The sequence below is a fragment of the Trichosurus vulpecula genome, chromosome 2 (assembly GCF_011100635.1).
Source record: "Trichosurus vulpecula isolate mTriVul1 chromosome 2, mTriVul1.pri, whole genome shotgun sequence".
Taxonomy (NCBI): Eukaryota; Metazoa; Chordata; class Mammalia; order Diprotodontia; family Phalangeridae; genus Trichosurus; species Trichosurus vulpecula.
Genome location: NC_050574.1, coordinates 336,439,051 through 336,455,482, shown reverse-complemented (window position 1 = coordinate 336,455,482; position 16,432 = coordinate 336,439,051). Strand labels below are relative to the sequence as shown.

The window sequence follows — 16,432 nt, the reverse complement described above, 5'->3', positions numbered from 1 at the left end:
CAGACCAGGATCTCTACAGGCTAGGATTGTTGCTGGGTGGAAGAACTCATACTTTTCAAGGTAAAAACCATGGCTTTCATCCCTTCAGGGCTGTAATATGCAAGAGACACAGTAGCCACTATGCTGAGGACTTATTAAAAAAATGTTTTGAAATTTTTGTTTGATATAAACTGTAACAAAAATATATTCAGGTATCTCAAGGATCGACATTTTATATATGCATTAAAAAGTTATGTTCAGTATTAATTTTCTTTTCATTAAGTGAAAAATTAAAATCAAGTGATTTAAAAAAAAATTTCAGTTGCCAAATCAAATGCAGATAAAAATACATCTACCAAAGGATCTATTAATAAAAGGGCATACTAGGACCTACATGGACCTTAATCTGACCCTACAATACTGGGAGTCTCCAAATTTTAGTCATAGGTGTGACAATCAGTGATTTTAGTAATTTTTTATGCCTTTAAATTTTGGACTTTTGTAATGCTTTTTGAAAATTAACAAATGATAAACACAGTGGGACCTTGTATTCTCAAAACCTTTCAGTCCATTGCACAGTGCCTAATATATAATAGGACTTTAATAAATGTTTATTGATTGATTGATTGTGAAGCTGAGGCTGTGGAAAAGGATTTTAAAAAATAGATGGCATTGTTAGGTTATGATCTGCACCTATATACGAGGTAAGAATAGTTTTCTATCCATTAATGACATTATAGATACTTCAAAGTGCTGAGGCATATGGAATATTATTTGTGAAGCTTGCCTGTTCCTTTCTCATATTCCTCTCAAAAATGTGCTTGATATGGGCTATCGAGGGTGGCACCAAGAGCTGGTCTCAGAGTTTGGAAGACTTGGGTTGAAGTCCTGCTTCTGACACATACTGTCTATGTGACCCTCTGGGAAAGTCACTTTAACTTCTGTGCCCTGGGCAATTTCTCTAAAACTGTTAAGTGCAAAGCAGGTGCTGGTATGCTTCAATAGAGTTCTTCACCAAAAGCTCCTTAAACAGATAAAATCCCTCCCTATCATCCCCCCCAGCAAAAAAAAAAATCTGTTCAGAAATCTGTTCATCATTTCTCCCCACACCTAGGCTTTTGATTTTGTGCTGATTGTGTTAAACTCTGAAACATCATAGCAGATCCTCTTACTCTACCCTTTCAAGAGTTCAGGCAAACTGCCCTAATGGGAAAAACCAAATGGATGAAAATGTCAGACTAAGACATGTAACTGGATGGACAGCCCATAGGGCTGGTCAATCGGTACATACATTTTTATGATCCTAACCTTCATAAAACAAAGGCCTTAGCTTACTGACTTCAATAATCTGGAATTAGTGTATGGCTAAGAGATGTGGAATATCATAGTCTTAAGAATTCAAGTAGCAAGTCTCAAAGAACAATTAAGATGGGGCAAAGTTAGGTGTGCACATAGGCTACACCACATCACCAGTGAGGAACTGCATAGGATAAACAGTGTAAAGGATATGATCAGAGAAACGTAGGACCAGAAGGGTAGTTAGTTGATTAGCTAGGTAGTGAGGATGAGAGATTACTGAGGCACAGCCTGTGTGCTCTATTAGTGCCTATGCAATGTCAAGAGATCTGGAGGAGGGATCCCAGCACATTGAGTTGACCCCTTGTGTAGGATTTGTAGGAATAAGAATGCCAAAGACATGGGAGGGTTGCACTCTTTACAACTGGAAGGAGTACCCACATTTATGAGGACAAAAATGTATCACAGTTAGTTGGTAATGTCCTTCTCTTAGATTTCTTAAAAAGCAGTCCCTTAGTTGGGGCAGAGCCAAGATGGCAGAAAAAAGGCAGGGACTTGCCTGAGCTCTCCCCCAAACCCTTCCAAACAACTTTAATGCCTCAAGACAAATTCTAGAGCAGCAGAACCCACAGAAGGACAGGGTGAAACAATTTTCCAGCTCAACACTGCTTGCAAGGTCAGCAGGAAGGGTCTATTTCACTAGGGTAAGAGTGGAGCACAGTACAGCACAAACTCCACACCAGAAAACAAGCAGTAGGCCCTGGGGGTGACCAAATCAGTGGCAGCAATGGCAGTTTCCAGGCCTGTCAGTCCACAGATGGTAGGAGGAGAGACAACTGGTCAGAAGGAGATTACAGGCATCCCTTTGCTGGCACCAGGGGCAGGACTCTGTTGCATTGCCCATACTTGGATCTTGGTTGCAATCCTGGGTCTCAGTCACTCTCTCAGGGTGAGGAGGAGCACTAACACATGAGAGTTTGTGACCTCCAGAGAGCTAGGATGTGGATCACACTTTAAGGGCAGAAAAGAGTGCTTATGGCCACTCAAAGACCAAAGCACAGGCCAGCAGATTAGTAAACACACCTTTCCCTTAGATTATGCCACCTTGAAAGAACCAAAAACTTACAGGTCCCTAGAATTATCTCCAAAAACAGCTGCACAAAAGAGTCTGATGCTGATGCTTAGGACAGTGGCCTATCCACTCCAGAAGCAGAACCTCACTTTACCATAGAGTTAAAAGTTAAGAAATGGGCTGGAAAAAGGAGCAAACAGCAGAAAAAGATCCTGACTGTAGAAAGTTATTGACAAGGAAGATCAAAACACAAACTCAGAAGAAGATAACAAAACCCACATAAATCATCTGCCTTCCTATATATTACTAATAAAGCACAACAGCAAGGGATAAATTCCATTTAAAGTTCCTGTAGACATTATAAAATATTTGGGAGTCTACCTGCCAAAACATACCCAGGGATTATATCAACACAATTACAAAATACTTTTCACGCAAATAAAGTCAGATCTAAATAATTGGAAAAACATCAGTTGCTTGTGCGTGGGCTGAGGTAATATAATAAAAATGACAATGCTACCAAATTAATTTACTCATTCAGTGCCAAACCAATCAAACTACCAAATTATTTTATAGACCTAGAAAAAATAATATCAAAATTCATCTGGAAGAACAAAAGGTCCAGAATATCAAGGGAATTAATGAAAAGAAATGCTAGGGAAGGTGGTCTGGCCATAACAGTTCTGAAATTGTATTATAAAGCAGCTATCATCAAAATCACTTGGTACTGGCTAAGAAATAGAGGAGTAGATCAGTAGAATAGGTCAGGTACGCAAGACACAGTAGTCAATGATTACAGCAATCTGTTGTTTGTTAAATCCAAAGGCCCCAGCTTCTGGGATAAGAACTCACTGTTTGACAAAAACTGCTGGGAAAACTGGAAAATAATATGGCAGAAACTGGGCATAGACCAACATCTGGCATCATATACCATAATAAAGTCCAAATGGGTACACGATCTAGGTATAAAGGCTGATACTATAAACAAATTAGGGGAGCAAGGAATAGTTTATCTGTCAGATTTATGGGGAATGGAGAAATTTATGACCAAGCAAAAGATAGAGAACATTATAAAATGCAAAATGGATAATTTTGATTACATTAAATTGAAAAGTTTTTGCACAAACAAAACCAATGCAACCAAGATTAGGAAGGAAGCAGACAACTGGGAAAGAATTTTTGCAACTAGTGTCTCTGATAAAGGCCTCATTTCTAAAATATATAGAGAACTGAGTCAAATTTACAAGAATGAAAGTCATTCCCCAATTGATAAATAGTCAAAGGATGTAAACAGGCAGTTTTCAGAGGAAGAAACTAAAGTTATCTATATAAAAAATGCTCTAAATCATTATTGATTAGAGAGATGCAAATCAAAACAACCCTGAAGTACCACATCACACCTACCAAATTGGCTAACATGACAAAACAGGAAAGTGATAAATGCTGGAGAAGATTTGGGAAAGTTGGAACACTAATTCATTGTTGGCAGAATTGTGAGCTGATCTAACCATTCTAGAGAACAATTTGGAGCTATGCCCAAAGCTATACCCAAAGGACTATAGTGTTTCTAGGGCTATATCCCAAAAAGATCATAAAAATGGGAAAAGGACCCATGTGTATAAAAATATTTATAACAGCTCTTTTTGTGGTGACCAAGACCTGGAAAGTGAGGGGATGCCCATCAATTGGGGAAGGACTGAACAAGTTGTAGTATATGAATGTAATGGAATACTATTGTGCTATAAGAAATGATGAACAGAGAGACTTCAGGAAAACCTGGAAGGACTTATATGAACTGATGTGAAGTGAGCAGAACCAGAAGAACATTGTACACAGTAACAGCCACACTGTATGAGGACTGATTTTAATAGACTTAGCCCTTCTCAGCAATTCAAGGATCTACAACTTTTCCAAAGGACTTGAAAGAAAATGCCATCCATATCCAGAGAAAACTATGAAGTCAGAATGCAGAGTGAAGCAGACTCTTTTCTCTTTTGTTTTGTTTTCTTTCTCATGGTTTCTCCCATTCATTATAATTCTTCTGTGCAACATGACTAATGTGAAAATGTGCTTAATAGGACTGTATGTATAGAGAGCATATAGGATTGCATGCTGTCTTGGGGAGGGAGAGGGAGAAAATTTAAAACTTATGGAAATGAATGTTGAAAACTGAAAATAAATAAAATATTTAAAAACAAACAAAAAAAGAAGACAACAAAGTCAAAACTACTCCATCAAAGGCCTCAAAGAAAAATATGAATTGGTCTCAGGACATGGAAGAGCACAAAAAGGATTGAAAAAATCAATAAGAGAGGTAGAAGAAAAATTGGGAAGAGAAATTAGAGTGATGCAAGAAAATCATGAAGAGTCAACAGCTTGGTAAAGGAGGCACGCACATGCGTGGGCACACACACACAGACACACACACACACATACACATAACACTGAAGAAAATAACACCTTAAAAAACAGAATAGGCCGAATGTAAAAGAGACACAAAAATCCAACAAAGAGAAGAATGTCTTGAAAAGCAGAATTGGCTTAAATGAAAAAAGAGGTACAAAATCTCACTGAAGTAAAAGCTAATGACTCCATACAACATCAAAAAACAATAAAACAAAATCAAAAGAATGAAAAAATAAAAGAAAATGTGAAATATCTGCTTCAAAAAACAACTGGCCTGGAAAATAGATCCAGGAGAGATCATTTAAGAATTACTGGCCTACCTGAAAGCCATGATCAAAAAGAGTCTAGATTTCAATTTTAAGAAAGTATCAAGGAACACTGCCCTGATATTCTAGAACCAGAGGACAATGTAGAAATAGAAAGAATCTACCAATTACTTCCTGACAAAGATCCCAAAATGAAAAATCCCAGGATTATTATAGCCAAATTCCAGAGCTCCCAGGTCAAAGAGCAAATATTACAAGCAGCCAAAAAGAAACAATTCAAATATCATTGAGCCATAGTCAGAATAAGACTTAGCAGTTTCTACATCAAATTAAATTGGAGTGCTTGGAATATGATATTTCAGAAGGCAAAAGACCTAGAATGACAATCAAGAATCACCTACCTAGCGAAACTGAGTATAATCCTTCAGGGGTGAAATTATAGATATTCAATGAAATAGAGGGCTTTTAAGCATTCCTGATGAAAAGATCAGAGCTGAATAGAAAATCTGACTTCCAAATACAAAACTTAAGGGAAACATCAAAAGATAAACAGGAAAGAGAAATCATAAGGGATTCAATAAGGTTAAACTGTTTACATTCCTACATAGGAAAATAATACTTGTAATTCCTAAAAGCTTTCTCATTATTAGAGCAGTTAGAAGGAGAAGAGATAGACAGAGGGCATGGGTGTGAGTTGAATATGATGGGATAATTATTTTAAAAAGTAAAATTAAGACTTAGAAAAGAGAAATGCAATGGGAGAAGGGGAAAGGAAGAGGTAGAATAGGGTGAATTATCTCACATAAAAGATGTGTGAAAGAGCTTTTATAGTGGTGGGGGTGGGGGAAATGGGTGAATCTTACTCTCATCGGAATTGGCTCAAAGAGGGGATAACATATACACTCAGTGGGGTATAAAATCTATCTTACCATACAGGAGAGTAGGATGGGAAGGGGATAAGAGAAGGGGAAGGTAGGCTGATAGAAGGAAGGGCAGATTTGGGGAGGTAAAAGAAGCAAAACACTTTTGAGAATGGACAGGGTGAAAGGAGAGTAGAATAAACAGGGGAAAATAGGATGGAGGGAAATACAATCAGTAATCATAACTATGAAAAAAATATTACAGTAAGTTTCTCTGATAGAATTCATATCTCAAATATATAGAGAACTGAGTCAAATTTATAGAAATAGAAATAAGAACCATTCCTCAATTGATAAATGGTCAAAGGATACAAACAGGCAGTTTTCAGACAAAGTAATCACAGCTATCTACAGTCGTATGAAAAAGTTCTCTAAATCACTACTGATTAGAGAAATGCAAATTAAAACAACTCTGAGGTACCACTTCACACCTATCAGATTGGCTAATATGATAGAAAAGGAAAATAACAAATGTTGGAGGGCATGTGGAGAAATTGAAGTACTAATGCATTGTAGTGAAGTATACTGATTCAGCCGTTCTGTAGAGCAATTTGGAACTATGCCCAAAGAGCTATGAAACCATGCATACTCTTTGATCAAGCAATACCACTACTAGGTCTATATCCCAAAGAGATTTAAAAAAAGGAAAAGGACTTATATGTACAAAAATATTTATAGCAGCTCCTTTAGTGGTGGCAAGAAATTGGAAAATGAGGGGATGTCCATTAACTGGGGAATAAGTTGTATATGGTTGTGATGGAATACTATTGTGCTATAAGAAATGATGAGCAGGATGCTCTCAGAAAAACCTGAACTGCTGCAAAGTGAAACAAGTAGAACCTGGATAACACTGTATATTGTAACAGTAATATTGTATGATTATCAGCTGGGAAAGACTAAGCTATTCTCAGCAATACAAAGATCCAAGACAGTTCTGAAGGACTTAAGATGAAAAATGTAATCCATCTCCAGAGAAAGAACTGGTGGAATCTGAATGTAGATTGAAGCATACTTTTTCTTTACTTTCTTTATCTTTCTTGGGTTTTTTATCTGTTTTCTTTTCCATGACTAATGTGGAAATATGTTTTTTTTCATGACTGTGTATGTATAATCTACATCTTCTCAATGGGGAAGAGCGGGGAGGAAATGAAGAAAGGGAGGGAGAAAATTTGGAACTCAATTTTTTAAACTGAATGCTAAAAATTGTTTCTACATGTAACTGGGGGAAAAATAAAATACTAAATGTTTAAGAAGCAGTCCCTTAGGAATACTTTTGTGCTATAAGAAGTGATGAGGGGGTGGTTTCAGAAAAAATATTGCAAGACCTATATGAGCTGATGCAAAGTGAAGTGAGAAGAACTGAGAGATAATTGTGCACAGTAAAATCAATGTTGTAATGATGATCAACTGTGAAAGAATTGGCTGCTCCAATCAATACAATGATCCAATACAATTCTAAAAGATTCATGATGTAAAAATGCCATCCACCTCCAGAGAGAGAATTGATGAAATATAATTTTATCACTTTTTCTTCCCTTTTTTTGCAATATGGCTAATATGGAAATATATCTCATGATTTCACATGTATAATTGATATCATATTGCTTGCCTTCTCAGTGGATATGGGAGGGTGTGGGAGAGAGGAAGTGAATATGGAACTCAAAATTTTAAAAAATGCCAATGCATAAAGAAATAAAATGGATTTTAAAAAAGGAATGAAATGAGACACTCCTGAATAATAAAATGCAATAAAAATGATGTTTACTAATAAAAATAAATAAAAGAAATTAGTCCCTCAGTACTTTCAAAATGTTATTATTTCCAACATATTCTTATTATTTATTGTTAGTCTCAGTCATTTCCCTCAATTTTCTATGAAATGTTTCCTCCACCCTTTGCCTACCCTCATTTTTCCAGAGCCCAGCAGTGACTTCTCCATTATGTTTTGAATAAAGACCAAGTTCTTTTTTCCTCATTTCAGAGACCTTCCTCAACATACCATACCACGCCCCCCAAATGAACTTGCTTCTTTTGAGTCCTCCAGGTACCTCACCCATTCTATACAATCTTCAAGAAGATTTTCTCTATTTCTTTTCCCAATAATGATACTCTCAATGGTACCTTATGTCTAAAACAAACCTTCTTCAGCTGAGAATGGGGTATGGTGGGGAAGATGATGGAGAGTATACTAGTAATTAGCTGGCAGTAGGAAATGGGATAGTTTAAGGTGCATAAACAGATTGACATTATGGGAGACACTGAGATTGGAATGGAATGGGATAGAAGCAGCCACTACAGCAGAGGAATAGAGACTTAGGGTGGACACACTAGGAGAAGAGAACAGCATTTATTAAATGCTTACTATGTACTGGCACTATGCCAAGTGCTTTACAATATTATCTCATTTGAGTCTCACAATAACCCTGGGAGGTAGGTACTATTATGATCTCCATTTTACACATAAGGAAACCAAGGCAGACAGAGGCAAAGTGCCTTGCCCAAGGTCACACAGCTAACAAGTGTCTATGGCTAGATTTAAACTCAGGTCTTCCCTGACTCTAGGCCCCAGCACTCTGCCCGCTGTGCCACCTAGCTCCACTGCAGCAAAAGAAGACTGAGATAGAGTTCTGTGTCTTTCTATTCACACTTAGGAACCTGAAATAATTGGGTAGCAAATCTGATTCAGGTAAACACAGTGCCTGGTGCATAGTAGGTGCTTGATAAATGCTTGCTGAATTGATTAATCAGAGGACAGCTGAGGAAACATTTGGGAAAGTGTGTGGTGGTGGTGGTAGGAGTGGGAGTGGGAGGAAAAAGGTATAGAAGAGGGGTAAGAGAGACAGCATGGCTCCTTAGAATGATCAAGAAATTAAACACATACAAATGAACCATCTGGGAATTTCTCCCTTCTCTGAACAATCAAAACTAAGCAAAATGCTGAATCCCTGGGCTACTATTTCTCTATCAAGTTCTTGTTGTTTTGGGGCTGGACCTGTTCCAAGAAATGTCATACTGGGCCCCAGGAGAGGAATGTATTTTAAGGTCAATGATTAAAAACAAAAACACACAGACTGGCCCCTGGATTATGTAACCCAAGTAACCAACCCAGCCCACTGTTCTTGGGCTAGGCTCTGGGAGAGGGGTTTGGGTGGATGAAGAATCACACCTCATTTCAACTGCATCAGATTTAGCCATCACCTGCATATTAACAAGCAGAATCTGGATTTTCTAGCTCCAGTCACTCAAAAAGCTCAATTTGTGTCATTAGAGCAGAGCAGGGGACAGCCAGCTACGAGTTCATTTACTTCAGAGTATGCCTTTGGGTAGCCTAAGAAATCAAAGCAACCTCCCATCGCTCATAGAGCTGGTCTTTGACCTAGTGAAGCTTGGTTGAGGGAAGGGAGAGATTCTTTTCTCACTTCCCCTGAGCACTTACCAAGAGCCACTACCATTAGCATTCCTGGGACCCCAAAGGCTAATGCGTAACAATCTCCTCCAAAGCACTGTACATCACCTGGAGAGAAGACAGAGAAAGCAGGGTCACTGGCGGGGTCTTAGCTTTTCTACAAATCAATTTCATACAGTTTTCCTCAACAGCACCCTCCTTATGGGGGGCAGGAGAGGGGAGATTTTTATAAGGATCGCTTAATCCAATTCCTTGCAGAGACAACTTAAACAGAAGGAAACCCCTACTATTTCCCAAGCCCTCTTTGAAAACAAACAAATAAACAAAAAAAAAAAAACCCAACCTCTCCCACTCCATGCCTGGTCACAGCAAAACCATTTACCAGGCCTTTTATAAAGGATTCCAACCTCTTAGCATGGGTGTGACAAATGTGGAGATCAAACTCCCTGCATTGATGGACAGATAGAAAACTGAGAAGAACTTGCTCCTTTCTTTTGCCTGGGACAAAAAAAAGAAAGGAAAAAAACCCACAGGATAAACTTCACCATCATTATCATCAGACACAGAAGCACACATCCCTACAATCTTTGTCTCCCTGACCTGCCAAACTCAGAATATAAACAATGACAGAGTATCCCAAAAGTCTTAGTGCAGCTTAAAGCTATTACAGATTAAGTTTATTTTTAAAAAACTTAATTAAGCTCATTAAGTTTTATTAAAGCATATTTCACAATAGCTTAAAATTGCACTAAGATTTTGGAACACCCAGTACATGCACACTCACTCCCTGGTCTCTGCAAACTATATTATACATTAGAGACTTGTGTTATTCGCAAATATCGCTCATCAAAACTACACAAACCAAATCAAATCATGTAGATTGTATAGTAGGAATATGTTAGCAATGGGTAGGGGAAGCATGTTAGAACCAAGGGCAAAGAAAGAAAACATTGACCAGACCGAAGACCTCATCTGGCGCTTGCCAGGGGCCATCTGAAAGTTTAATGGGAGAATTAATAAACTGTGAACTGTGAATTGGAAAGGAGAAATTGCCACCTTCCCATTTGCAGTAAAGAATGTGAGTCTAAGAAGTAGTTGGTAAATGCATTCCTTCAGACAAAGTGAGACATTTCAAGTAACTTGGCTCCTTCAGGTATCCCAGATCCTTTACTCCAGTTTGTTTCTCCATCCCAAGTGGACTTTCCTTATTCCATTCATACTTGCCCAATTATCTAATTCACAGAGCCTACAAATTGCCTTAGAGGCTAGTTGCCTTTGCAAATAATCAGCCCATCCAAGAGACATATGGTAATAAAAGTGATTGGAGTGCAAAAGAAATTCTGGGGGCCTTCTCCCCACCCTCTGGATATCATGCAAGGCTAGAAACTTGAAATGTGCATAAAGATTAGCAATTACCTTATTCCACTAGGTCACAGCATCACTTTCCTGGCCAGGAAAATTCTCATGAGTCAGAAATCACAAGGTGATAAGAACATGGAGGAAAACAATAAAAAAAAGAAAAGAAAAAGCACAAATCTATCCAATATAAGATAGGGAAAGACCAGAGCTAGGGAGAAAAAAAAGAAAAAGAGAAACACATGAAGTAGGCAAGACAGAGGAAAAGTGGGACAAGGATGAAAAGGATGCTAGGAATTTGGGATAACCTGAAATACATGTGATTCTCTCTTGCATCCTGAGACCCTCAGTTGAGCCATTTTCATTTTGCTCATCTAGCCATTCATATTTTTTTCCATTTCATTGACTTGGGTTAATGAGGGGAAAAGAAGGCTTTTCTAGCTGAGCGATATCTGTGGAAAACCTTTCTGTTCTATTTTTCATCTGCTTGATGGTTCTCCTCATTGGCAAACCATTCAATTCATGCTTAGCTGGGCCTTCTAACTCTCTAATGCCCCTCCCCAATCTGTGATGCCCGGGTCCATTTTCAAAAAGACAAAGGAGATGCTGAAATCACATGGTCCTTACATGTTCTTCTTCAAACTGGTCTCCACCAAAGGCTGCCACACAGGGTTTGATACCTCCTGTTCCCAATGCTATCAGGAAAAGGCCAACCATGGATAGAACTCTATAAGAAAGAGACAAGGATTCTGATGATATTGGTGTGCAGTTTTACTGTCGCAATAAAGATCATGGGGCTATAAGACAAAAAGCACACTAGAACAGAGAGTATCCTAACCCTGGGAGTCTTTTCTCCCCAATATTCTGAAGGAAGAATAAGAGATCTCCCTGCCTGGGAGGGAGAAGGGGAACTGAAACTTGTAGTAATAACCAAGAAGAATGTGCATCCTGTAATTCTACTCACATGTGCGTTAGATTTCCTCCCACGTCTGGCACTGCACCCAGTGACTTGATCAGGTGACCAAGAACATACACCAAAGAGAGATAGATGATTGTTCTGTCAAGAAATCCAAGTCATTCAAGGGTAAGAGGCAGTTTACAGGTAATTGTACAATATTAACCCAATGTTCACACTCTAGAGTCCATGGAACTATATTTCATGCTTTGAGGACATAGAAGAGCACTAACAAATGTAGGTGTCTTATTCTACTGCACTCTCAGCCTCCTCCTTTGGTGGACATTTTGGAAAGCAATAAAGTTACACACAATGGAGAGACAGGAAGAAACTGCTTTAAGGAACTATTTTTTAGAAATTTAAATGAGAAACAAAGGTGAAATTTAAACAGGTAAAGACTGGTAGGGGTTCAATAATAAACTCTTTTCTTCTATGAGGGGTCAGGCAAGGATAGCAAATATCTCCCATTTACTTCCCTCCCCTTCAAGGGCAAACAAGACAAAACTAGGGTGTAGAATCTCTGTTAGAGTTGAAAGAATAACATTAGGGGAGAGCTGAAAGGGATGAATGATCTTGGTTTAGCTTATATTTTGTTCAAGGGGTGACTGTGGCACTAGGGAGTTATAAAGACCAGGATGGGGACCAGAAAGGAAATAAGAGCTGCCTGTTCAGGTTTTGCTCAAGGCTTATTGTAATGTAAGGGAAGCGGAAATTTGGTTCCCCTCTCCTCACTCCCAGCTCAGCCAACATAGTCATGAAATGTGATAATCTACAATTACACCCTCCCTTTTTCAGTTCATTTGACTACCAATACCTTCTTCTTGATTCTTGTCACTGTCAGCTACAGACCTCCAGGTCACACTCTTACCTCTGTAATTCTATTACCTAGCTCAATCTTCTTCACAATCCATTAAATCCTTTCTATCATCCTCATCACTCTTCTAAAGCAGCTTTGTACAAGGTGACTAATAACATTTTCATTGCCAAATCCTATAGTTCCTTTTCCCATTTTGATCTTCCTTCATCTGTCTGTAGCATTTATCACTGTTGATTTATCTTCTTTATGGCCTTTCTTCCCTTGGCTTCCATGATCCTTCACTCTGATTACTCTCCTCTTACCTCTAAACCATTTCTTTACCTCTGTTGGTTTCTCATTCTGCTCCTGTCCCTTATATATGGTTTTGCCCCAAGGCTCTGTTCTAGCCTTTTTTCTCTTCTTCCTCTATACTTTTTTGATGTTTCATCTATTCTCATGGACTTCAAATTATCACAACTCTGAAGAGTACTCTCAAATCTAAATATCATGTTCTGAATCACAAACTGCCTAATGGATGATTCTGTCTGCATGTCCACTTGGTACCACAAATTCAATATACCCAATAGTTATATCTCATCATCCTCCCTAGTCAACCTGGTCTCTCCTCTAACATTTTTACCTCTCACCTCACCCTATACATCCAAATAGTTGGACAGACCTGTTGTTTCTGCCTCCACAATGAATTATTCTTGTACCTTTCTCTTTCTCTCCACTTTTGCATTATTGTGATAGCCCAGGTCTTCCTCACTCCATTTTATCCCCTCTTCAGTATATCTTTCACATTATTGACTAATAAGTCTTCCCAAAACCTTGCTGTGATCATTTAGTCCCTAATCAAAAATCTTCAGTGACTCTTCATTGCCTACTGAATGTATGTTTAATTTAATGATCTTTGCCAAGAATTGAAGGACAATGGATAGAGTACAGTGGTACTCCAGGAGTAAATCTATGAAATCAAGGACATGCTAACATAGCTACTTCAGCACACATATAGTATTCTCCTTATGGACAAAAAGGATGCAAAACTTTAGAAATGAAAAGTATCAACCTTTCCAGCCATCTCATTTTAAAGATGAAAAAACTGGGCCCAGAGAGGTTAAGTAATTTGCTGAAGGTAACAGAGTAAGAGTCAGGACAAGAACTTGGGTTTCCTGACTACTAGATCAATGGGATGTCCACTGCATCATGTGTAAAATGATAGACATGGTAGGGAGAAGGGGAGACTTGTGAAGCTATAGAGAATATTCTTATCACATCTGAAGATGAAATAAGGCTGAGAGGGGTAGATAATACACTGGGTGACAGTCAGGATCCAATATGACTTAGATGGGCTAGAGCATTGTGTTGAACCCCCAAAGCTGAAATTCAACAAGAGTAAATGTAAAGTCTTACACTTGAGCATAAAATAATCCAATCCAAGGCTTCCAAGTCATGTGAGCAACAAGATAGAGGAGTAGATATTTTCTCTGATTCCCATGACCTCTCAACCTTTCCAAAAGAGAAATTATGCACCAAAAATAAGACAACTTCAGCTGTTTCCATGTCTAGGATATCTAGAATCCAAAAAAGGGAGGAAAATCCTCCCAAATCCAGGAAATGATGCTCACCAAACTTGAGCTTATTCAGCAACCCTCCTACACCTCTCATGCTATCAGCAGTGAGGCTATACTAGCAGATCCAATGCCATAACACAAGCTTGCATCAAAACTCTTGCACTCCATTACCCTCTCTCTCTTTCCATTTCAGTAGAGACCTCAGCTTTAGGTGCAGAAGTTTTGTCTCAACAGTAGCTTGGGCATGGCCCTTCAATAACAAAAGCCTGCAAGGGGCTGCAACTAAAAAGCACAGATGCCCCGGAAAGCAGGCTCTGAATTGCCAGTGTCATGCCAAAGAACTGAGGAATAGAGGGAATGGGATAGATCACCAGGACAGGACATCGTGTGTGAGGAGCTATATAGCACTCTACCAAGACTGAGGGAAAGAGCACATCATCCAACTGGAGCCAGTTCTAAACACCTAAAAGTCATTTGGGGCTGAAAGCTATGCTAGTGACCTTTGAAATGCCTATTTTGGAGAAGACTGTGAAACTTTGAGATCCAGCCCCCAAGGAAACCACAATTAGAGAGGAGGGAGTCAGAAACGAGCAATAAGGAAAACAAGGCAGGGAGGGGTAGAGAACAAATGAAAATACCAAGGATTTCAGGAAGAAGAAAACTCAAAGACCTTGAATATAAACAGATAAATCAACAGGAAAAACAGGAACAACTAAAGGAAATAAGGCCTCCGGACCTACTAAACAATTTCAGATATCTATAAACATATACTGAAAAAAAAAAAAGATCATCCAACCCTGTAGAATTTGAGAAGTGCATGTAATCATAAGATGCTCTCTCTGAGTTGTTTAAAAGAGAAATGAGAATTATTGGAGCAGAATTTAGATCTATATAACAAAAATAATGAGAAGAACAGAAAAACTTGAATCTGCAATTGTAAGCCTCGCCAAAGAAACCAGAGAGAATAACAGATTTGAAATGTAAATACACAGAACTGAAGGGCAACCTAGAAGAAGAGAAGCAAAATACAAGAACATTAAAATAAAATAGGCTCTCACTATGCAAGCAAAATATACTGAACTAAAGCACAGGACGGACAGAGACAAGCTAAGGATCATAGATCTCCCAGATGAACACAACGAGACAAAAATCCTCAACACCATATAAAAAAAATGATAGAACTGCCTAGAATTTCTAAATGTAGAAAATGATATTCTGATTGAAAGAATCTACAGATTGCCTCAAAAAAAAAAACCTCTCAAGGCTTCAAACTCTAAGACACATAGAAACAAGTTCTTCAAGCCATCAGGAGAAAGAATTTCAAATACAAAGGAAAGGAGATTCAGATAATAGAAGACTATTCTGCACTCATAGAAAAAGGAATAGGGAATGGAATAATGTGTTCCAAAGAGCAATGGAGCTCAGAACGCATCCCATGACAACCTATCCTACAAATCTGAAATTAACCATACAGAAAAAAAGAAGGGTATTCAATAATAAAGAGTTTGAAACATAGAAAGAAAACCAGAACTAAAGAAATTATTTCCTTCTCAAACATCCCTAATAGAAATTTAAGAGGAATGAATAAATGCAGCAGGCAAGGATGATAATCCCAATAGAGTAACAATATAGAGACCAGGAAGAGATTTCTTTCTAGCCGACACAAGAGGACACAGGGGAAGGCAGAAATCTAGCGAGGTAACAGTGAAGAGGAGGACAGGGAGTATTATGGATGGAATCTGGTAGCACCCTGCCTACAAAATATTCATGCATGTGCCTAAAATTTTAGGCATAAAAAACAAGATAATGGAACATGGCTGTGCCATAAGGAATGACAAATGTGAAAAATTCAGGGAGACATACAGAGAACCTCCTAATTGGTCTCCCTGCCTCAAGTCTCTCCGCCCCACCTCCAGCTTCCACACATGTGCCAAAGTGATGTTCCTTGAGGAAAATTTGACTATGTCGTCATCTCCCCTTACTTAGTAAAGTCCAGTGCCCAATAGGATCAAATATAAACTCCTCTGTTTGACATTTAAAGCTCTTCCCAATGTGGCCCCATATTATTTACCCAGCTTTATAAGATACTATTCCCTTGCATATACTCTATGGTCCAAACCGACGTTCTAGCCATTCTTTACATCTGACACTCCTTAGTGCCCCTGCACTGGCTGGCTCTCTTTTCTAGATTGCACTCCTTCCTCACCAGCATCTTTTGAAATCCTTCATTTTCTTTAAGACTCAGCTCAGGCACCAACTTCTGCATGAAGCTTCTCCTGATCCCTATTGCTACTGCTTTCCTCTCCTGCAGGGTTACCTTGTATCTGCCTTGTAAGTGTTTTTATACACTCATATGCGAGCAAATTCTCCCCTCCCCATTAGAAAATAAATTCCATGAAGCAGGAA

At 38.6% G+C, this 16,432-nt stretch overlaps 1 protein-coding gene across 1 annotated transcript in view; it reads right to left on the bottom strand.

Annotated features, from left to right (window-relative positions):
* Positions 1 to 16,432, bottom strand: part of SLC15A2 (solute carrier family 15 member 2) — a 53,473-nt gene that overhangs the window by 18,401 nt on the left and 18,640 nt on the right. Inside the window, exons 4-7 of the mRNA XM_036744826.1 lie at positions 11,666 to 11,758; positions 11,329 to 11,428; positions 9,753 to 9,843; positions 9,376 to 9,453 (exon numbers count right to left, since the gene is read on the bottom strand). Coding sequence (XP_036600721.1) covers positions 9,376 to 9,453; positions 9,753 to 9,843; positions 11,329 to 11,428; positions 11,666 to 11,758 — 362 coding nt within the window. The remainder of the gene's footprint in view (positions 1 to 9,375; positions 9,454 to 9,752; positions 9,844 to 11,328; positions 11,429 to 11,665; positions 11,759 to 16,432) is intronic.